At 38.4% G+C, this 24,495-nt stretch overlaps 1 protein-coding gene across 1 annotated transcript in view; it reads right to left on the bottom strand.

Annotated features, from left to right (window-relative positions):
* The window catches only part of KPNA4 (karyopherin subunit alpha 4), a 62,157-nt gene extending 38,360 nt beyond the window's left edge, over positions 1 to 23,797 (bottom strand). Inside the window, exon 1 of the mRNA XM_070792371.1 lies at positions 23,477 to 23,797. Coding sequence (XP_070648472.1) covers positions 23,477 to 23,545 — 69 coding nt within the window. The 5' untranslated portion in view covers positions 23,546 to 23,797. The remainder of the gene's footprint in view (positions 1 to 23,476) is intronic.
* Positions 23,798 to 24,495: the final 698 nt, after the last annotated feature.

The following is a 24,495-nucleotide window of genomic DNA, read 5'->3' as shown; positions in this document are numbered from 1 at the left end:
TATCCTTCCCACAACATAGATTCTACTGTATTACCACTTTAAGCCTGCTAAAAAGCATACACTCAACCATCCAAATATTTATTAATCACCTATATGCCAAGCACTAGAAATACAAAGATGGACTGGACATAGCATATCCATGGCCTTAAGCTAGTACTCTTATGGCAGAGAAATATAATTTAATAAAATAAGGTCTAACATTTAGCAAACATTGGGTGCCAAACACCATTCCAAACAGGTTACTTGACTTTATTTATTTAAATATATGCAATGTGTTATAACATGCAAACTGATCTTAGCAGCAGGGAGACTATGTAATAAAGATGAAATATAAGCTGAATCTTTAAGATTGAATTGAAATCTGGTTAGAGACAGGCATTCCAGGTAGAAAATACAGCATATACAAAAACAGAGATGCATAAAAGATGTCATGTGTAGGATCTGTTGAAGAACATGAGAAGCCGGGAACAGAAAGGTAGGCAAGAAGTCAAATTAGTCATGACATGAAAAGCTGACCTACACAACATTTCAGGGAAAAGTGAGTTACTAGTGTTTTCAACCTCAATAGCCATCACATCCTAAACATACTCGGTAAGGACAACAGCTCTTTAACCCAATAAATGCAGTAAATTGAATGTGAAAGATAAAATAACTATACAAAATCTGTCTTCCGTTCTTTACCTATTTTTCCTCCTCTCACTTCCACCTGTTGATCTCTGCAGCAGCAGTCATTATGGTGCTTATTTATTTGCTAGCAAATAAATTTCAACTCCACATTTCAACTTTACAATAAAAGTTAAATGCTTAACACTAAATGCTTGCTCTAACTGTGGACTTACTTCTCAGTGATAAATAATAGGAGCAGTATGAGAGAAAAGTTCTAATTAGCACTACTAGTGATAGGTAAAAGTCTTCACAAGCAGAATCAAGTTCTTATCTCTGCCAAGCATAAAGATGAATGCAGATTCAGTACAAGAGAAGTTTAAGAGTAAATTCACAGTAGGAGGCCACATGAAACCTTGGCAAGCTTTTGAAGCAGTTTTAAGAAACAATTCTAACCTACAGATACTATACTTTAAAATGATACATATCTAAATTATAAGCATTGAAATTTATTAGTACATGAATGTAAATTTTTTTAAAAAATCACAAAAATGTAAGTAACCATTAACACTTGTTAACTCTAAGGAAAGACATTAGAGTTTCATTATTTACTCAATATTCAAACAATAAGGAAATAGATTAAATTCAAAAGTTATATTTGGAAAAGTCAGAAAATAAAGGTAAGAAGAATATGAAAAAGTTGAATTTCTGAAGTTTTCTATATTCGCCTATCTTGTACAAGCAAATCAAATTCACTTGATCGAACTGCCAAAGTACACTGGATCATCGAAAAAGCAAGAGTTTCAGAAAAACATACACTTCTGCTATAATGACTACGTCAAAGCCTTTGACTGTGTGGATCATAACAAACTGTGGAAAATTCTGAAAGAGATGGGAATAGCAGACCACTTGACTTGCCTCCTGAGAAATCTATATTCAGGTCAAGAAGCAACCGGACATGGAGCAACAGATTGGTTCCAAATCGGGAAAGGAGTATGTCAAGGCTGTATATTGCTACCCTGCTTATTTAATTTACATGCAGAGTACGCCATGAGAAACGCTGGGCTGGATGAAGCACAAGCTGGAATCAAGATTGCTGGGAGAAATATCAATAACCTCAGATACGCAGATGATACCACCCTTATGGCAGAAAGCAAAGAACTAAAGAACCTCTTGATGAAAGTGAAAGAGGAGAGTAGAAAAGTTGGCTTAAAGCTCAACATTCAGAAAACTAAGATCATGGCATCTGGTCCCATCACTTCATGACAAACAGACAGGGAAACAATGGAAACAGTGTCAGACTTCATTTTGGGGGGCTCCAGAGTCACTGCAGGTGGTGACTGCAGCCATGAAATTAAAAGATGCTTGCTCCTTGGAAGAAAAGCTATGACCAACCTAGACAGCGTATTAAAAAGCAGAGACATTAGTCAACAAAGGTCTGTCTAGTCAAGGATATGGTTTTTCCAGTAGTCATGTATGGATTTGAGAGTTGGACTATGAAGAAAGCTGAGCACCAAAGAATTGATGCTTTTGAACTGTGGTATTGGAGAAGACTCTTTGAGAGGCCTAGTCCATCCTAAGGGAAATCAGTCCCGAATATTCATTGGAAGGACTGATATTAAAGCTGAAACTCCAATACTTTGGCCACTTGATGTGAAGAACTTACTCACTGGAAAGTGATGTAAGGATGCTGGGATGTAAGTGATGCTGGGAAAAATTGAAGGTGGGAGGAGAAGGGGACGACAGAGGATGAGATGGTTGGATGGCATCACTGACTCAATGGACATGAGTTTGAGTCAGCTCCGGGAGTTGGTGATGGACAGGGAAGCCTGGCATGCTGCAGTCCATGGGGTCGCAGAAGAGTCAGACATGAATGAGTAACTGAACTGAACTGATCTTGTAGAAGAGGCTTCCTTGGTGGCTCAGACAGTAAAGAATCCGTCTGCAATGTGGGAGACTGGGGTTCAATCCATGGGTTGGGAAGATTCCCTGGAGGACAGCATGGCAACTCACTCCAATATTCCTGCCTGCAGAATCCCACAGACAGAGGAGCCTGGTGGGCTACAGTCCATGGGGTCACAAAGAGTTGGACACAACTGAGCAACTAAGCACAATATCTTATACAAGAGGTGTATACACACACACAGAGCAGAAGAGAAAACATATGAATACATACATGTCTTCTCCCAAGATGGGTTACTATAATATGACTAAACTACTTTATTAGTATATGGCTACTAGTCCCATATTTGGTAGGGAAAGAAAAAAGGTTAAGAAATGACAAGTTTGGTGAGACACATAAAACCAACCCTCTCAAAAGATGGAAAATGCTGCAAGGTAAACTTTCAGAATCACACAGAAGGTGATTAAGGACAATGCAGAAAGAAACCTGTTATACCAAACAAATACATATTCAAATTTTACATGAGCAAAAGGGTAAGTACTCCCTTCTCTTTTATAATGAGACTGATCAAATCCTGGCAAGAATGATCATTTCTCTTCAAAGATTTTGAGTACTTTATAGAAAAAATACAATTTCAGGAAGTGACTGACAGGCTGAAGAAAACTTAACATATGGCAAAGACAGTGGAAAAAATTATGATGAACAAGAATCTAAACAAGATTCAACCAAGTTAAGGAAGTCAACAGAACCTAAGCTTAACACACTGCTGAGTTATATCTGTTCTCTCTGCTTATTTGTTGCATTCTCAGATGAGAAAACCAGTTCGTTTTTTCCACTTACAAAACAGCATCTGATTAAAATAAAATATGAGAGATATAAGAGATTAAGGAATATTTTCCTTGTATGTATAGCGTATGAATATAATCAAAGTCATGGTTTTGTTACAGAAAAATCTACACAAAAAGCATTATAGGATTTTACAACTGGAAAAAACAGAAATCAACTAACTGTCTCATTTTATACAACAACTTGTCCAAGAACAGTAAGGCTCAGATTATCCTGGTCTCAGGCCAATTTTCTTTATACTAGATCATACTACTTTTTCATTCTAGGTCTGCTTCTGTGGCATCTTTCTTCAAATAAGCTAATTTTCCTTTTTCCTATTTTCAAAATAGTAATTTTTCTTTGTGAACTAAAGTTCAAAGATTTTCACACTGCCAACAGAAAAACTTTACTGAAAGGCAAATCACTGAATTACTCCATTAAAACACCATTTGAGAAACATTAATTATGTTCACATACTAAACAGACATGTACATCTACACAGAAAGCCAGTCATTCACTCAACAAATGTTTACTGATCACTATGTACCACAAACTGTTTTCAGAGTTAAGGACACAGCAGGGAACAAAAGGACACAAATCTCGTCTTCATGGAACCTAGTCTGGGGAAAGACAATTAATAAAAACTAAAATATATAGTATGTTAGATAGTGAAAAATATTATAGAGAAAAAATATAAAGTCAAGAAGGGGGATATTTTTAAGTAAAGACCTTAAGATGAGTGAGCAAGCCATGTGGGTAATTTGGCAGAAAGTATTCAAGGCAGAGGAATTAGCAAATAAAAAATGACCAGACATGAGAGGAAAGAAAAGCAAAGAGTCCAGCTGGCTGATACGCAATGAATTAAGGAGCAGGAAATGGTGGCCACTGTAAAGATTTTGGCATTTACTTAGTGAGGCAGAAAGTCACTGATGGGTTTTGAGCAAAGGGAGACATAGTGACAGGAACAGAATCATTCCAGCTACTGTGTTGGGAATACACCATAGCTATAGAATTCCAGTAAAAGATGACAGTTTGGAGCAGAGCAGTGGAGATCATGAGATGTGGATTCTGAAGACTGAACCTACAAAATGTGCTAATTAATGGGATAGATAAGACTGGGAAGAGAGGAAACAATAAGAGCTGGAAGCTTTCTGGTCCAAGTAAGTCAAAGACAGAACTACCATTTACTGAGATGGGGCAGACTGAATGATGAGCAGGTTTAGAGGGTAATATCACTTTTGAAAATGCTGAGCTGAATATGCTTATAATTAATCAAAATGAGACATCAAGCAGTCAATTGAGCAGAGGGTTCAAGGAAGAAGTTAGGACTAAAAACATCAACTTAAAAAGCTGGCTGTGTATAAACTGTATTTAAAACTAGGTGATCTGATAATTATCTATGGAATGAACACAACTTCAGGCACTCTAAGGGGTAGAAGACTAAGACTCAGTGAGACAGAAGACAGTAGGAATCTGTGCAAACCTGGAATCGAGTAAAAAAAATTACTTTTTCAAGGACATATACACAATTAACTATGTCAAATGCTGGTTTTAGGGAAAATAAGATGATGACTGAGAACCATCAGATTACTGTATATTTACTTTGTAATATGGCTCAACATCATAGAAACAATACCTGTACCCCATCTACTATGAATTCTGGTCTGTTCCTGTTACCATTTATTGCCATTTCTGGGAACTTAAAAAGGTAAAAAGCACTACCCAAGAATCAAAGCTTCTAATCCATGTCTCCTTTACTGTGCTATAGTACTGTAGGTGAATAAGTTACAGAACTTTTAAAGGTGAGCTCTGGTACCTACAAAACAGATTTCTTCAAATGAAAATAAACCTCACTCTCTAGCCCGTTCTTATTCTCTGAAGTCACTCTGCAGGCATTCTCATTTCTGAGTAGGTAACAGTATTTCAGGAAAAGACTAAATTTATGTAAATAATAGTTCCTCCTCTATCATTGTAGTCAATGAAGTAGACTATATTTTAACATATATTCCCAAATTAGTCACTTTATCTATAAGAATGAAGTTATTAAAAAAAGTCAAATATACAAAAAAAGAAAATTGTAAAACACTCATGTATCAATAAATGCCACTATTTTGCTCTATTTGCTTCATTTTTTAAAGAAATAAAAATTTCAGAGTGTTACAGATATTGCTAAAATCTCACTCCAGCCTCAACCCTCTACTCTACCCTTCCCTTTTGCCTTGCCAGAAACAACCATTTCCCTGAATTCTCATGGGTGTTTTGACTGTGTATCAATAAATCTGTTAAAGCTTTATATATTTAACATTTTAATATGGATAATATCATGACATACATACATTTTAAAAATATATTTTTGATGTGGATCTTTTAAAAAATCTTTATTGAATGTTACAACACTGCTTCTGTTTTATGTTTTGGCTTCTTGGCCTTCAGGCATGTGGGATCTTAGCTCCCAGACCAGGGATCAAACCCACACCCACTGCACACAAACTCTTAAGCACTGGACTGTCAGGAAGTCCCTATATATACTTTTTTGAAAAATAAACATTAGAGCAGTTTCAAGTCCACAGAAAAACAGAAAGTTCAGAGTTCTCATGTATTCCTAGCCCTTCTTCCACTATTAACATCCTGAACCAGGTTGACACCTTAGTTACAAATGATGAACCTAAGACATATCACTATCACCCAAAATTCATAGTTGACATTAGGGCACATTCTACAAGTTTTGGCAAATGTAAAATAACATGTATCCACTCAGGTGGCGCTAGGGCTGAGAACCTGCTTGCCTATGCAGGAAAAATAAGAGACCCGGGTTTGACCCCTGGGTCGGGAAGATCCCCTGGAGAAGAAAATGGCAACTCACTCCAGTATCCTTACCTGGAGAATCCCATGGACAGAGGAGCCTGGTGGGCTATGGTCCACAGGGTCACAGTCTTAGGTGACTGAGCACACATGCATCATCACAGTACCATACAGATTAGTTTCACTGTCCTACTCTGCCTATAATCTCTGGAAACACTCATCTTTTATTGTCTCTACAGTTTTGGCTTTTCCAGAATGTAACATAGTTGGAGTGATACAACAGGTGATCCTTTTAGACTGGCATCATTCATTTAATAGTATATATTTAAGCTTCCTCCATGTCTTTTCATAGCTTGGTAGAACATTTTTTCTTAATGCTGAGTAATATTCCACTGTCTGGATGTATCATAGTTACTTACCTCCATTTGCATAAATACCAGTGTGATTAATGAATTGTATGGCAAGAGTTATGTTCAGTTTTGTAAGACCCCCTGCCAAACTGTCTTTCAATGTGACTGTACCAATTTGTATTCCCACCAGAAATAAATGAGAGTTCCCCCTGCTCGACATCCTAACATTTGTTGTCAAGTGTTTTTTCTTTTCTTCTTTTAAACTTACAATATACATGACATAAAATTTACTATCATACCCATTTTTAAATTAAAACTCCATATCTGGGTTGGGAAGATCCCCTGGAGAAGGGAAAGGCTACCCACTCCACTATTCTGGCCTGGAGAATTCCATGGACTGTGTAATCCAAGGAGTCGCAGAGTCAAACACGACTGAGCGACTTTCATTTTCTTTCCATACCTACTAAACAATTCCCTATTTCCTTTTTGGCCCAGCAACCATTAAGTTACTTTCTGTTTCTATGAATTTTGCTATTATTCAGTTCACTTCACTTCAGTCGCTTAGCTGTGTCAAGTCTCTTTGCGACCCTGTGGACTGCAGCACACCAGGCCTCCCTGTCCATCACCAACTCCTGGAGTCTACCCAAACCCATGTCCATCAAGTCGGTGATGCCATCCAATCATCTCATCCTTTGTCGTCCCCTTCTCCTCCTGCCTTCAATCTTTCCCAGCACCAGGGTCTTTTCAAATCAGTCAGTTCTTCACATCATGTGGCCAAATTACTAGAGTTTCAGCTTCAACATCAATCCTTCCAATGAGTATTCAGGACTGATTTCCTTTAGGATGGACTGGTTGGATGTCCTTGCAGTTCAAGGGACTCTCAAGAGTCTTCTTCAACACCACAGTTGAAAAGCATCAATTCTTCAGCTTTCAGCTTTCTTTACACTCCAATTCTCACATCCATATATGACCACTGGAAAAATCATAACTTTGACTAGATGGACCTTTGTTGGCAAAGTAGTGTCTCTGCTTTTTAATATGCTCTCTGGGTTGGTCATAACTTTTCTTCCAAGGAGCAAGCATCTTTTAATTTCATGGCTGCAGTCACCATCTGCAGTGATTTTGGAGCCCCCCCAAAATAAAATCTGTAACTGTTTACACTGTTTCCCCATCTATTTGCCATGAAGTGATGGGACCAGATGCCATGATGTCAGTTTTCTGAATGCTGAGTTTTAAGCCACCTTTTCCACTCTCTTTCCCTTTCATCAAGAAGCTCTTTAGTTCTTCTTTGCTTTCTGCCATTAAGGATGGTGTCATCTGCATATCTGAGGTTATTGATATTTCTCCCGGCAATCTTGACTCCAGCTTGTGCTTCATCCAGCCCAGCGTTTCTCATTATGTACTCTCCATGTAAGTTACATAAGCAGGGTGAAAATATACAGCCTTGACGTACTCCTTTCCCGATTTGGAACCAGTCTGTTGTTTCATGTCTGGTTCTAGCTGTTGATTCCTGACTTGCATACAGATTTCTCAAGAGGCAGGCCAAGAGGTCTGGTATTCCCATCTCTTGAAGAATTTTCCAGTTTGTTGTGATCCACACAGTCAAAGGCTTTGGCATAGTCAACAAAGCAGATGTTTTTCTGGAACTCTTGCTTTTTCGATGATCCAACGGATGTTGACAGTTTGATCTCTAGTTCCTCTGCCTTTTCTAAAACCAGCTTAAACATCTGGAAATTCATAGTTAACGTATTGTTGAAGCCTGGCTTGGAGAATTTTGAACGTTACTTTACTAGCGTGTGAGATGAGTGCAATTGTGCGGTAGTTTGAACATTCTTTGGCATTGCCTTTCTTTGGGATTGGAAGGAAAACCGACACTTTCCAGTCCTATGGCCCCTGCTGAATTTTCCAAATTTGCTGGTATATTGAGTACAGCACTTCCACAGCATCATCTTTTAGGATTTGAAATAGCTCAACTTGAATTCCATCACCCCCACTAGCTTTGTTCATAGTGATGCTTTCTAAGGCCCACTTGACTTTGCATTCCAGGATGTCTGGCTCTAAGTGAATGATCACACTATCATGATTATCTGGACCATGAAGATCATTTTTGTACAGTTCTTCTGTGTATTCTTGCCACCTCTTCTTAATATCTTCTGCTTCTGTGAAGTCCATACCATTTCTGTCCTTTATTGAGCCCATCTTTGCATGAAATGTTCCCTTGGTACCTCTAATTTTCTTGAAGAGATCTCCAGTTTTTCCTTTTCTATAGTTTTCCTCTAATTCTTTGGACTGATCACCGAGGAAGGCTTTCTTATCTCTTATTGCTATTCTTTGGAACTCTGCATTCAGATGCTTATATCTTTCCTTTTCTCTTTTGCTTTTCACTTCTCTTCTTTTCACAGCTATTTGTAAGGCCTTCCCAGACAGCCATTTTGGTTTTTTTTGCATTTCTTTTTCTTGGGGATGGTCTTGATCTCTGTCTCCTCTACAATGTCAGGAACCTTGGTCCATAGGTCATCAGGCACTCCGTCTATCAGATCTAGTCCCTTAAATCTATTTGTCACTTCCACTGTGTAATCGTGACGGATTTGATTTAGGTCATACCTGAATGGTCTAGTGGTTTTCCCTACTTTCTTCAATTTAAGTCTGAATTTGGCAATAAGGAGTTCATGATCTGAGCCAGTCAGCTCCCGGTCTTGTTTTTGGTGACTGTATAGAGCTTCTCCACCTTTTACCTAATATAAGTGGAATTATATTAATTTTTGCTCTTTGTGACTGAACATAATGGCCTTAAGTTTTATCCGCATTGTAGCATGTACCAGAATTTTCTTTCTTCTTAGGTCAGAATATTTCATTGTATGCGTATACCACATTTTATTTGTCCATTTACCCACTGAACAACACATGGTTTGCTTCTATGTTTTGATTACTATAAATAATGCTGCTACAGATATTAAGTGTACAAATATATATATCAAGTGTACAGATATCTCTTTCAAGTCTTTTCCAATTCTTTTGGGTATATTCCTAACTCAGAGGTAGAACTGCTGGGTCATATGGTAACCCTATTTTTAATTTTTTGAGGAATCAGCATATCATTTTCCACAGTGGCTGAACCATTTTGCATTCTTACCAACAGTGTACTAGAGTACCAATTTCTCCACATCTTCATCAACACTTGTTATTTTGTTTTTTAAGCAGTCATTCTAAACATGAGGTGGTTTTCCCACTGTGATTCTGATCTCCACTTCCTCAACTAGTAACGCTGAGAATCTTCTCATATGCTGTTGTTCAGTTGCTAAGTCGTGTCTGACTCTCTTTGTGACCCCATGGACTGTAGCCCACCAGGGTCCTCTTTCCATAGGATCTCCCATGCAAGAATACTGGAGTGGGTTGCCATTTTCTTCTCCAGGGGATCTTTGACCCAGGGATCAAACTTGCGTCTCCTGAATTGGCAGACGGATTCTTTCCTGCCATCTGTATCTATTTTCCTTGGAGAAATGTTTATTCAAATCCTTTGCCCATTTAAAAATGGTTTATTATTGAGCTGTAAGAATTCTTTATATATTCAAGATATTAATCACATATTAGATATGCAAATATTTTCTCCCATTCTGCCAGCTGCCTTTTCACTATGTTGGCCAGGTCCTTTTATGTACAGAAATCTTCAAGTTTTATGTAGTCCAATTTATCTATTTTCTCTTTTGTTACCTCTGCCTTTGGTGTCATATCCAAGAAATTATTGCTAAATCCATGTCATGAAGCCTTTGTCCTATGTTTTCTTCTAACAGTTTTATGGTTTTGTCTTTTATTTATGCCCTTGGTACATTCTGAGTTAATTTTTTTATATGGTGTTAGGTGAATGTCCCACTTCATTCTTTTGCTTGTGGATATCAAATTTTCTCAGCACCATTTGTTGAAAAGCCTGTCTTTTGAATGTCCATTGAATGCTCTTGATACTCTCACCAAAAATCATGTGCCCATATATGCAAGAGTTATTTGAGGGCTCCCCATTCTATCCCACTGGTATATATGCCTGATTTTGTGCAAATCCTACAGTTTTTACTACTGTAGTTTTGTATAATACTAAGTTTTAAAACCAAGAAATATGACATCTCCAACTTTATCTCTTTTTTTCCCCAAGATTATTTTTGGCTATTTAGGCCCATTAGATTCCATATAAATTTTAAGATGGATTTTTCTACAAATAACACAATTTAGATTTTGCTAGAGATTGCATTAAATCTGTAGATCACTTTGGGTAGTACTGACATTTAACAATAATAAGTCTTTTAATTCATGAATACAGTTATGTCTCTATTTGTGTCCTCTTTAATTTCTTTCAGCAACATTTTACAGTTTCCCATGTAAAAGTTTTTCTTCTCATTGGTTCCTTTTATTCCTAAGCAATTTATTCCTTTCAATGCTATTGTAAATGGGTATGCCTCTCAGTTTCCTTTTCAGGTTGTTCCTTCTTGGTGTTTTGTTAATTCTATACCCACAAGACTACGCTCCAGGGGTTCTCACCCAGGATGATTTTGTCACCTGTGGGACATATGGCTATTTCTGGAGACAATTTTGATTTTTTACAACTTGCAGATGAGAGGGAACAGATAGATATGTTACTGGCATCAAATGGACAAAGGCAAGGGATACTGCTAAATATTCTACAACGGGAAGTTTCCCACAACAAAGAATTACCTGGCTGAAGATGCCAACTGTGCCAAGGCTGAAAAACTTTGCTATATTCCAACTACAAACCCAAATTAAGGCCAAATATACTTGAAAAATGTACACAAGAAAAAGAAAACATCACAAAAGATAATAGCAGCAAGGTTATAGAGGATTATTTTATTTTTCCTATTCCAACTTCTACAATTACCATGCCATTACCATTCCAAGAGAAAAAAATTAACTTGATTTGAAAAAAAATTTTTCATTTAGTCGCTAATTTTAACCTTCAGAGTTTAACTTCAGAGTCCATGGCTTTTTGTTTTTAAAATTTCATTTGATTCCCAGAAATACTGTTTAAGTGCTGCTTATATGCCAGGCTCTGTGATGAGAATTCAGAAGAGAGTGGTGTACAAAATAGACAAGGTACATACTCTCAGGGAGCTTACAGTCTGAAGGGAGAAATGAACACTGAGTTAATACACTAACAAATTATGCTAAATATTCTTAAGGAAAACAACAGAAGGATTTAACTTTCAACAAGCTTGTTCAGGGATGGCCTCTTCAGGTAAATGATATTGAAGATTCAAAAGATGAGAAATAACCAAGCAGGTGAAGGGAGTGGGGAGGGCGTTCTGACAGAAAGGCATGTGTAAAAGGCCTGAAGAGAGGACTATTATTCTGTTAGAGAAATTAAAAGATGAATGAGAGAATAGTAAGGGGAGATAATAAATTGAGTGAGGTAGAAGGAGGAGACAAGCACCAGATGTAGCAAGGCCTTAAAGGTCTCAGTAAGGAGTTTGTAAGCTAAATGTGGTGGGATGCAACTGAAGTAGAGCAGTGTGACTGGATTTATTTATTTTTAAAGAATCATGCTGGTTTATTATGAATTAGAGAAGAGCAATAGCAGAAATAAGGCAACCACTGTGAATATGAGATAATGACAAGGTAATAATGATTTGCCCAAGATTTTAATAGTGAGGAGAAAGTTAACAGAAAAGTAAGAATGGAGTGACATTAACTAGTATCAAACTTAAAAAACATTATCTAAAAGAAACTTCTTTCCAGGGATGTTGTTGCAAAATCAGCAAAGAATGTTACTTATGTGACACCCACTTTCCCTGACCCCACACATGACAGGTCGGGAGATGAAGGGGAAAAGCCAATTCATAATCAGGCCAGCAGTAAAAACAATCTGCCTCAGTTTGGACACAGCTTATTAGTGCAAGCAGATTCTGTGAGCAATTCAACACAAAAGTTACATAAAGACTATAAGAGTCGGAATCTAGGAAAAATACAATTTACCAGCTGAATTAGTGGCTGGCAGAGCAGCAGAGCAAAGATCCAGGAATTCCTACCAAGACATTCCTACCTGAAATAATCTTGGATAATGTGAACACTGGTTCCTTAATTTTCCTAATGCCTCACGCTTATTTGACATAGTCTGAATAGGGTGTTCCTTGCTTTTTTTCTTTTTATTTGGCTGTGCCTTGCGGCTTATGTAATCATAATTCCCCAACCAGGGACTGAACCCCGGGCCCTCAGCAGTGAAAGCATCAAGTCCTAACCATTAAATTGCCAAGGAATTCCCTGTTCCTTGCATTCTTAAAAGCTTAATCAAAGTAAGTATCCACTAAAGTGAGACTTTAATTTTACAGAATTTGTTGTTCAGTTGCTAGTCGGGTCTGACTCTTTGCCACCACATGAACTGCAGCATGCCGGGCCCCCCTGTCCCTCACCATCTCCTGGAGTTTGCCCAAGTTCATGTTCATGGAATTGGTGATGCCATACAGCTATTTCATCCTCTGTCACACTCTTCTCCTTCTGCCTTCAATCTTTTCCAGAATCAATTTTACATTAATTTCCCTCAATTTTACAGAAATTGAGGCTAAAAAAAAAATTATGAGAAAGCTTTCCTAATGGCATATAGCTAATGAGATGCAATCCTAGGTCTTCTCATTCTTGAAGTCAACCTTTTCCACAAATCTCAAGGGAAGAGTTACTGAATGGCAAACATTTAAGATGTTGTTTCTCTTCAAATCTGAGGTATATTATTTATTATAAATTTGAGTTTAGGAAAGAAAAATAAGCTATCTACAACATTAGCTCACAGTAGCTAAATATCCCCACAGAGTCAGTTCAGAGCAGGGCTCTGAGAAATCGTGACCTGCTAGAATGCAAAAACCATGAAAAGAGGAATTTAGCCTGTGTTACTCATTGCTCAAGCCTCACTTACAACAGAACCTCAGACAAAGAAACTAAATAAATATTTGCTGAACAAATGAATTCAATTCAGGGAAGAGTAGATGAAGAAGTTAAGTGAAAAAGAGCTGCCAACAGTTTATCTGTGACCCTTAGGCAGTAGAAAGTTACCGTAATCCCTACTTATTTCTCTTAATTAAGCTACAACTTTATTGGGATATAAACCACATACGACACAATTTACTATTCAAAATGTAAAATTCAGTGGTTTTTAGTATATCCACAAAGTTGCACATCAATCACCACCATCTAATTCCAGATCATAATTTTCACCACAAAAAGCCCCATGCCTATTAGCAGCCATTTCCCATTTGCCTCTTAACCCAGGCCTTGGCAACTACTAATCTACTTGGTCTCTTTGGATTTCCCTATCCTGGACATTTCATATAATTGGAATTATAGAATATGTGATTTTTTCTAATTGGCTTCTTTCAGGTACCATAATGTTTTCAAGGTTCACCCATGTAGTAATCTGCAGCAGTAGTTAAATTCTTTTTATGGTAGAATAATATTCCACTGTATGCATATACCACATTTTGTTTATCAATTCTTGAGTTGATGGATATTTGGGTTGTTTCCATGTTTTGCCTATTTTAGATAATGCTACTACAAACATTCTTGGTCAAGTTTTCGTGCAGACACTTGTTTTCAATTCTCTTGGGTTTATACCTAGGAGTGGAACTGCTGGGTCACATGTTAACTGTTTAACTTTTTGAGGAACTGCCAAACTGCATTCCAAAGTAGCTGAACCATTTTATATTCTCATTAGCCATGTATGAGGGTTCTACTTTCTCTACATCATCACCAACACTGGTTTATTTTTTTGCTTACAGCTATACTAGTACGAAGTGGTATCTCATTATGGTTTTCAGCTTAATGATTAATGATCTTGATCATACACTGCATTTGTTTATTGGTCCTAAATAAGCTTTTTCATAATTTAAAGATAATACTGTTACTATTTTAAAGCTGGGGAACAAAAGGGAATTGAGAAAAATTATTCAAGACATTAAGAGAAAACAATGTGAACACTGATATAAGATGTTTAAGAAAATAGTTGATCAACAAATGAAGTCAAAATTATAGTGTATATTCTTTTTTGGTCCAGCTTATTTCATTCAGTATGATAGTTTTTAGAGTCACATTTTGCCTGTATCAATCATTTGTTTTTATTGCTGAGCTAACCCATTGTATGTATATACCACAGACTGTCCATTAACCTGCTAATGAATGTTTAGATGTTTCCAATTTGAGGCTACTACAAATAGTTTTTACAAACATCTATGTAAAAAAAAAAGATGAACTCAAATCTGTAGCTATACCTGTGAATGAACATCTCTATATAAAAGTCAAAGGCAAAATAAAAAACCATTCTACATCTATACTGTATGGTAGTGCTTTATACTTATCTTCAATAGGCTTTTTCTTCCTTTTTCCTTGAAACAGATAGGCCTCTGATTCAGGGAAACCTGTGGTTTAATTGGGGCTTCCCTGGTGGCTCAGCAGTAAAAGAATGTGTCTGCAATGTAGGAGATGCGGGTCTGCAGGTTTGATCCTGGAGTCAGGAAGATCCCTTGGAGAAGGAAATGGCAGTATTTTCTAGAGAAGGAAATACTCTAGTATTCTTGCCAAGAAATCCTATGGACAGAGGAGCCTGGCGGGCTACAGTCCATGGGGTTGCAAAGAGTCAGACACAACTTTAGCAACGAAACCACCACACCAACACCTTTCCAATCAATCCCCGCCACCCCCCCACACACACCTGGTCTGTGGCACATGACTTTGTACTGGCCAATTACAAAGCCATATTCCTCTGCCCACAGTGACTAAATTCAGGTACAAGCATGCAATCAAATCTTGATCAGAGTCCTTCCCTAGACTTTCATTAGAGCTCTTACAAAGTGAGCTACAGCTCTGAACTTCCTGGTTTTTAAGAGCCAGATTCCCTCATTGTGCTTAAACTAATTCAAGTTGCGCTCTGAATATTAAAAAAACCAGCCTTTTCAGCCTAAAGCTATCAGACCTAACTTTTAATATCAACATTATGGAAAAAGTTTATGGTATTTAAAGTCACTATTCTAAAGAAAGCCAGAAAATATAGGGTTTAATAATTACTAGAGAACCTAGAGTAATTATTAAAAAAATCTCAAAACTTTATTTTGCTTTTTACCCCTGTACCTGAAAAGCTCAAAGTGGCTAAAGAGGAACAGGAAAATAGGCAGGATGGGTGGCAAAAAGTGTAGGGTTATTTAATACAACCAGGTAAATAATTACTGTAACTAAATTTATGTAACATTTACTTTAAGGAAACACAAAGACATACTATAAAAACTAAAACAAGGTAGTTCCCTGGTGGTCCAGTGGTTAAGACTGCGCTTCCACTGCAGGGTGCTTGAGTTCATCCCCTGGTGGGGGAACTAAGATTCCGCATGTGGTGCAGCCATAAAAACACTAAACAAGTATTAAGAGTAGTTACCAGGCAACTAAAGTTTTCATTTAAAGAACTGGAAACTGAAGCAGAACATAATTTGCTTTCTAATATTAAAAATGTCTGTCACCAAATTATGAAACACCACATTATCTTAGGATTCTGACTTTTGTTAATTAAAGTTTCAGGTTTGTCAAAACACACCATTATTGAAAATGTTAATTTACATTAATTGAATGTAAATTAATTGAGGGTAAAAGTGATAGTTAATCAAATTTTATCCTAATAATACATAAACAGTAAAAGAAAAGTTTAGCATTTTATAATCAAGCTAATCTTATAGTACCAGCAAATGACTATGGCCTTAAGCCATTTTTCATTATGTGTACCAAATGGTGTGAATTTGAGCTATTTTCTGGTTCAATTTAGTTTTGTGGGCCATCAGTTAACAAAATCTACATAAAGTATTTACAAAACTACTTACAACACAGGATTAGAGAAATGAAGTCAGAAATCAGTAATTTTGTGACAATTTGGTTAAGCATGCAGGAGAAAGTAGGCTTTCACTTGAGTGCTAATGAAGGGAAAAAGAAGGCTTCTCCAATTCATGTGATGTGATTTGAATTATGGTGCACAGTGGTACAAAAGGAACTGCAAACAAAATGTTACTCTGACAGGGAACACACAGTTGGGGGAGGAGGGTTATTTGGTTGTAATGTATGATGAAGCAAGTTGATACAAATAGAGCCACCATTCACTCTGCCTGCAAAGATACTAAGTTAACTTCTGTAACTACTGAACAGAGGAACTAGGGTTCAAATCAAGGTATGACTCCATAGTCCATGTTATTTAACTGTGATACTATAAAGCCTTTTAAGAGCCTTGTATCAATTAAAAGTGACTATCGCCTATAACAGAACCTACAATACACAAAGACAATGATTCTCCAAGTGTGGTCAACAAGCCCCTGTGGGGACAGTGAGACCTTTTCAGAGGGTCCACAAGGGCAAAACTATTTTCTTAAATTACTACTAATAGTTGTTTTTATTCAGTTAACATTTGCACTGTACAGCACTGCAGTGGATAAAGCAATCACTGTATTTCAGTTAAAAAGAAAAGAGGCAGCTCACTTGAGAATGTCCTTGATACATCAGTAAAAAAAATTGTTACTGTTATTAAAAAAAATTTTTTAAAGCCTTTTCTTTCTAAAATTTTGTGATAAAATGGGGAACACACACAAACCATTTCTACAGAATACGCCTGCAGCAGGATGACTGTCTCAGGAAAAAGTATTTGTGGGACTGTTTGAGTTGCTAATTGAACTAGCCACTTTTTTCATGGAACATCATTTTTACTTGAAAGAACAACTGACAGACAAATTATGGCTATTCAGTATCTGGCAGATGTTTTCACAAAAATGAGCAAAGTGAGCTTATAGCTTCAAGAAAAACAACTTACAGTATTCGTTGCTAATGATAAAGTTTGAGCTTTAAAGTGAAGATAAGAACTTTGGAAAACTTCTATCTACCACTGTGAGCTTGACAGACTTCCAATATTTAAGATTTTTCTGATGAACTTATGTGGTGATGCTAACTGTGAATTTTTACTGTATAATCAAGTGTGTCAGCATCTGGAAGATCTACATAACTCAGTGAACTAGTATTTTCCAAATGACCAACACACGATGTTACAAAATCAGTAATGTCCAAGGGTAAGACAGACCAGTGGATTTTAACGTAAGAGTAAGAAGTTTACTAAGTGATTTCAGATTCCATACTGCAACTAACTTTTTAAAGAAACTATGGAGCTTGGGCTTATATGGTATGATATGGTATATCAAAGTAATTTTTATAATTATCTAAAAAGATTATTAAGTGTTCTTCCCTTTTTCAACTGCCTATTGTGTGAAGCTGGCAATTCTTCATATACTTCAACCAAAAGAGTATATCACAAAAATTGAGAATTCACCTATCTTTTCTAAAGCCAAATATTAAAGAGACTCAAGAAAAGTGTTAAACATGGCCATTCTTCTCACCAATTTTGGAGGGTTTTGAAAAATCAGTTCTCTTTGGCTGGAAATTTATGTTTATATAAAACTCCTCTATTATTGCTATTTTATGAATTAATATTTTTTAAAATTCTTACTTGTTTAACTTCTAAAATGGTAAAAGTTGATAGAAACCTGCAAATAAGGCTTTTTGAGGGTCCTTATTTTTAACTGCATAAATGGGTCTTGAGACCCAATGCTCTGAAAATTTCTGAACTAAGGCCATTACAACCACATATATTTTGTCCTTATTTAGTAGGTGCCAATATAAAGACTGTTTTCATTTGATCTGTAGAAGGGGGAGTCTTCTTCATACCTGTCTTACTAAGATGGAAAGGACAGTAAGTAAATGGATTGTGTTCTCTAGTTTAAAGTCTACAAATGAAACACAATTTCCAAAAATATCTCTGGTAAAAACAACAACAACAAAATATCCTTACTGAATGCCTATTATACCCCATGGACCATACTAGGTGCTTTCCATTTACCCTTTAATCAACTTTGAGATCTGTATTAAGGCTGAGAGAAGCTAAAGAGAGGTCCTAAACATAATACAAATAGTACAGATTTCACTTTGAAACATCTGCGTTAAAGTCATTCCCTTGAATGTTAAGCTATTATGTCATGTAACTCTAGAATGTTTTCTTTACATAATGAATAGTAATCCCTACTTCTATGATTGAGAGAAATGAGAATACAAGTAAAAGTATATATACAGCAGATGCTGAAGAAGAAGTTAGTTCCCTTTAATCAAACTTCTCCTCTGTTCTAAAACTAAACCTGTGAGTATCACAATTATCACTCAAGGTTAGATTGGACAAGCTCTCATTTCATTATTATAGGCCTCAAGTAGATGAATGCTGTTTCAGCAACATTAAAAAATACCTTAAGGACCCACAACCACTATCAGATACAAGAGATCAATGTTTAAAAATTACCTACACATTTTTTTTCTAAAGTATTTTCATTCTTTTAAAGCTAAATTACTCCTACAACTCTTCCCAATCTTGTTATATTCACATCTGACATACTAGGCTCTATGAAAAACAAAGATCTTGATATCTCTAAGAAAATTACCAATGAAGCAATTCTGAAATTGGTTGCCTTATAAACTAGGAAAGCTGGCAGAAAGCACAATTATTTAATTCCCAACTATATTTCTATCAGATATTTCCTATTGTCACATGCCTGGACTATTATATGAAAAATTAGACAGTGGTTATTTTAAGTATAGCAAATATGTTCCAAGATTTGTGATGAGAGAGGTCAGTCTCTAAAAGTTAACAAGACTTAATAGCTTAACAATGCCTTTCACTCTGTACAGTTTAACAAATCACCAAGGCCATTTCTAAACAACAAAACAGCTGATCAATTTATTAAACTCTTGCCAACCAAGTAATTTTTTCCTAAAGTTCAAGCTGACTTCATATTTCATGTTGCGTGGACGATTATAAGTTTCCAATTATGTAGTATTTTAATATTCTTTTATTTTTAGGGTAATCGTTTTTCTCAAAGCAGTTTTTATAAAATCTAATTATTTACCTAACAAAACTTATGCTCTATTCAAACCTGGATAATCTCAGAACTTCTATAAAAATTATGCAGGTTTATTAGAAAGTCTACAAGAGAATTTCCCCTCTACCTCTCTACATTTAAAACTTAAGCTAGATGAACTTGGTCTGCTTTATTCTGACTCATTTTTTAATTTGAAATTTGGTCACTACCCATTTCCTGTGTTAAACTGTGCATACCCTCTCTATGGTTACTATCTCAAACTAATGATGATCCTTCATCACACTACATAAAAGAAGCCACACCTTGAATACCATCTGACAGTTCCTATAAGTTATTTTAAACGGGTATTGACATACACCTTCTTTAATGCCGTTATCTTTCAAGAAGTTAGCATGACCATATTTTGGAGGAGCCAGAATGCTAGAATAAATGATAGGAATGAATATCAGATTGAAGGTCATATAATTAGCTTCAATTCTAACAGAAATTCTTACTTTAGAAGGGTCACTAATTCCCTGTTCCCAAACTATCTTTCAATGGGCAATTCATAGCTCTACATTAAAAATGTTCCCATAAATTTTAAGTTCAATGTAAGATATATGCACATGGAGGAAAAAACAAGGAGCCAACTGCAAATAAGGAAGCAAGACAATCAATTCCACTAAATCCTATTAAATCCCCTTCTTCCCCCTAAAAAGAAAAGCTGAAGGTGATAAAACACTCAGAGAATTGCCAGGCACCTTTCTAACATTAAACCTATTAATCTTCACAATAGGAAGTAGATGTCAAGTACCTCTAATTTTACAGATGAAAGAACTGTAAGATTAACTGACTCTCCCAAAGTCACACACAAAGTTAGATATTAAACTAAATTCCAGGATTTCGTACCCATAATTTGGAACCAAACAATGTTAGATCAAACCAAAAATGCTAGTTATCTCACTCTACTTGCTCTCCTCTATATCAGTGCTGTCCAATAAGGTAGCCACAGCTGCAGCTGAAATGGAGCTAGTCCAAACTGAGATATTCTGTTAAGTGTACAAGGCCAGATTTTGAAGACTTGTATGAAAAGAAGAACATGAAATATTTAATTAACCATATTTGAGGGGGAAGAAATGGGCATAATTAGTATTTTGAGGGACACAGGCATGTATATAATTAATAAATACACACACTAGGGCTTCTAGGGCTTCCCTGGTGGCTCAGACAGTAAAGAATCCGCCTGCAACGAAGGAGACCTGAGTTCCATCCCTGGGTTGGAAGATACCTTGGAGGAGGGCATGGCAACCCACTCTAGTATTCTTGCCTGGAGAATCCCATGGACAGAGGAGCCTGGCGGGCTACAGTCTATAGGGTCACAAAGAGTTGGACACGACTGTGCGACTAAGCACATACACACATAGGCCTTCTAATATTCTCCAAAGATAACAAAAGATGTTTTTATTTCATTGCAGGCATATGTGACAGGATAAATTACAAGTGAGGAGAAAGGATGACTTTCTCAGAATCATATCCCATTTCTTTAGGTGGAAACATGAAAACACTCATATTCCTAATGCACATACAGTTATCAAAGTCACCAAAGGATGCCCATAAGGCAAAATGAACTTCTCAAAACATTTTACTTAATGTGTATTTACAGCTATTTTTAAAAAATCACATAGCAAATATGGTTCTAATATAGAATCAGCCCTTAATCTTATTTTGACTAAAATAATAAGAGATACACAGTGAGGGGAGAACATGAATTTAAAAAATAAGGATCACCTAAAAACAGCTTGGCAATTCCACAGAAAGTGACACATAAAGTTACCATACATGTAAAACCAAAGAGAAATGAAAATGCAGGTCTACACAAAAAATGTGTAGATGAATATTCAGAGCAACATTATGCATAATCATTAAAAAGTGGAAACAATGCAAATATCCATCAAATGATGAATGAACGAACAAAAAGCAGTATATGCACACACTGGAATAGTCAGCTATAAAAAGAAATAAAGCACTAATACATTATTTTTACAATACGTATAAACCTTGAAAACATTATGCTACCTGAAAGAAGCCAGTCATAAAAGATCACATACTGTATAATTCCATTTATATGAAATATTTAGAATAGGTAAATCTAAAAAGACAGAATGACTGTTAGTGAGTCTGGGTTTCTTTTGGAGGGTAATGAAAACGTTCTAAGACTGACTGTGCTGATGGCTGTACAACTAAGTGAAAATACCAAAAATTTGGGTGAACTGTATAGTATGTGAATTACATCGCAATGAAGTTGTTTAAAAAATAAAAAGCAGAGGGGGAGGAAGGAGGCGGGGTGGGGGAAAAAAAAAATAAAAATAAAAAATAAAAAGCAGCCAGAAAAGTAGAAGGGAAAGAAATTTGAAGGACTGTCAAGCATTTAATTGATATTTCTCTAGATTTTCTAATTTTGCCATATTTAAGCTTTTAGGTTTTGTAATTTGTGATTTTCCCCCCTCATTTTAAATATTCATAAAAGTCAAAATTTTTTTCATCACATCATTACACTACTAAACAATGAAAATCATAAATTCTACATTTAAATGGCACGTTCAATAGCATGTGAATCATCTCAATAAAGTTAAAATTCTTTCATTAAAAAAAAAAAGGTATTATAAAAATTATGCCTGATGTTAACCTTAAAAGAATGACAGAATTAACCAGATAGTATTTAAGTCCCTCAAACTAGGAAACTCACTGAGACAGCATTAACTGCCTTGGAGAGTAAATGGCTTTGTGGAAAGCCCCCCAAATAGTCACTATCTCAATTAGGCAAAAGCTCAAAGTTCAGGAACAGATAATGGGAATTTGAAGATTTCAGTTTAAAAAAGTACAAAAAAATAAAAAATACTACTAGACCACCTTCTTTTAAAAGCTAAACTCTTGATTCAGATGCAGAATGGAAATACTTAAAAATTAAAAAAAAAAAAAGGCAAACAAAAGAACCCCTATTCACCTAGACTCGTAAAACTGAAGGGAAAAAGTCTATCAAAAATGTTTATAGGTGTTATATCTGTTAATATATCTGTTAATAGGTGTTTTAACTCACACACCTTATGTACCTTAAGAACCTCAAAAGCAGCTGTTATCTAAGATAATGAAGGGTTTTTTTCACCCTTTTAGAATAATAAAATGTGATGGTGCCATTCCGCAGCCCACCCCATCCCCCATTACCACCACCACCGGCAGGTGGAGGGAAAGGATACTGTAGACTAGAGGAAGACAGCTTTGAATAACCCTTTGGACTTTATAGATAAGAATGCAGCTGGTGGTCTCTCAGGAAGGGGTAAAAAGATTTGTGAACAAGCTGACATAAGGGTTATCCTTTGCCAGGAAGAGCGCACACCGTGAGCCACATCTTGCTCATCCACATCAGCTATATCCACAGTAAAACACAGGCCGCTGGAAGGCACTGTTAGCATCACCAGGAAGGCCTCTCACGCCGGGGGTGTTTTTTTTCAACGGAGAAGTTGACTCCTGTAGTTTGGATATTGGGGGGAGGCAGGGGTAAAGCGGGAGTCGGAAAGACCAGAGAAAGTGCCTTTAAGTGGAGACGACTCGGGCCTCGCTGAGGAACTTCCGAGCCCCACTCGGTCGCCACACGCTAGTCCCTCCTCCCTCCCCACCCTCGGCCCCAGACGTCGATGCGGGAGCCAGAGCCGGAATCTCCGCCGCCGCTCCTAGGCTGGGGGCGCAGGCGGGCCGGGGCTGCGCGGCACACGCACGCCTCCTCCACACTCGCCGCGCCCGGCCTCCCTGCCGCGAGGCCCAGCCCCTCGCAACCGCGCCGGGCCGGCTCCGCGGGGCAGGCCTAGGCCGCGCCAGCCGTACCCCGGCACCTCGCTCCCCGCGGAGGCGGACCAGGCCCGACACAAACTTCCCGGCGCGTTAGCACACGCGTCACGGACGGGCCGGCCCCCAGCGCCATTCCCCCGCGGCCCGGCGGCGGCGGCGGCTCCCGCCCCTACTCCCCACACTCCGAGTCCCGGCAGAGATCGACCCGAGGCCCACGGCCCTCATCCCGGCGGCGTCCCCGAGTTTACCTCCAAGTCGCGGCCTTTGTTCTTGAAATTCTTGAGCCGTTGGTTGTCCAGTTTCTCGTTGTCCGCCATGGCCGGGCCGGTGACTCCTTCCCCCGCCCGGGCCCCGCGGGATCCGCCCCAACCACCACGCCGCACCGACACTCCCAGGAACCGGGCCGCTGCCTGAGCTGCTGTGCCCGCCGCTTCCTTCCTCCTCTCACCTGCCTCCGCCGCGGTCTTCGCCTCTCCCTGCCCGTCCCCCCCCGCCCTAACCCCAGCGCGACCGCAGCTCCGGCGAAGACAACTGCGGAGCCGGGCGGCGGCAACGGCGGCGGAATGTGCTGCCGGCTGCGAGGGGGAGGCAGCCTCGATCTGAGGGCCCCGGCGCCGCGGCCACGCCCATCGCCGCCAGTCCCGCTCGCCGATTGGCCAACCAGACTCCGGTGCGCGCGACCAATCAGAAAGAACGATGGAGAGCGGGGGCGGAAGAGCGAATGGAAAGGGGAAGCGGGAGACTCTGGGAGGAAGGGGCCGCGGGATGGGCCTGGAGGGGAGGGGCTGTGGCGAGGAAGAGCAGGGAGGGACCACGTGCCCCCGGAGCAGGGGGGAGGAAGCGAAAGAGAAGTAGGAGGCTTAAAGGAAGGCGGGATGGGGAAGGGGGAAGGAGACGCCCGGGAACGAGTTGGTTTGTTCTGGTTGTAGGGCCCGCCCCAGAGGTCTGGAGTCCCCGGGCCGAAGCTCAGGCAAAGTACGTTCTTTTCTTCTTCGGTGCGTCTTCTCTCCTAGGGCATTCTTTACGCGCTCCTGGTGCTTTACAGGAGATCTGCGCCTCGGTTCCATCCCGGATCGGGACAGCCCCCTATTCTCAATCGAGCTCCCTACCCTGGCAGGGGTCTCTGCTGTCTGGGGGCCCGGCCTTGGGGGCTGGACTGGAAAGAGTGACTTGCGTTCCGGAGTCGCAGCGGAAAGCGGGAGGGTCAGTGGCTGGAAAAGGAAAAGGACGCTTTAGAGGAATCTGATTCATCCCCTCTGACCAAGTC

The sequence above is a fragment of the Bos indicus genome, chromosome 1 (assembly GCF_029378745.1).
Source record: "Bos indicus isolate NIAB-ARS_2022 breed Sahiwal x Tharparkar chromosome 1, NIAB-ARS_B.indTharparkar_mat_pri_1.0, whole genome shotgun sequence".
Lineage (NCBI taxonomy): Eukaryota > Metazoa > Chordata > Mammalia > Artiodactyla > Bovidae > Bos > Bos indicus.
This window is presented reverse-complemented; position numbering and strand designations above follow the sequence as displayed.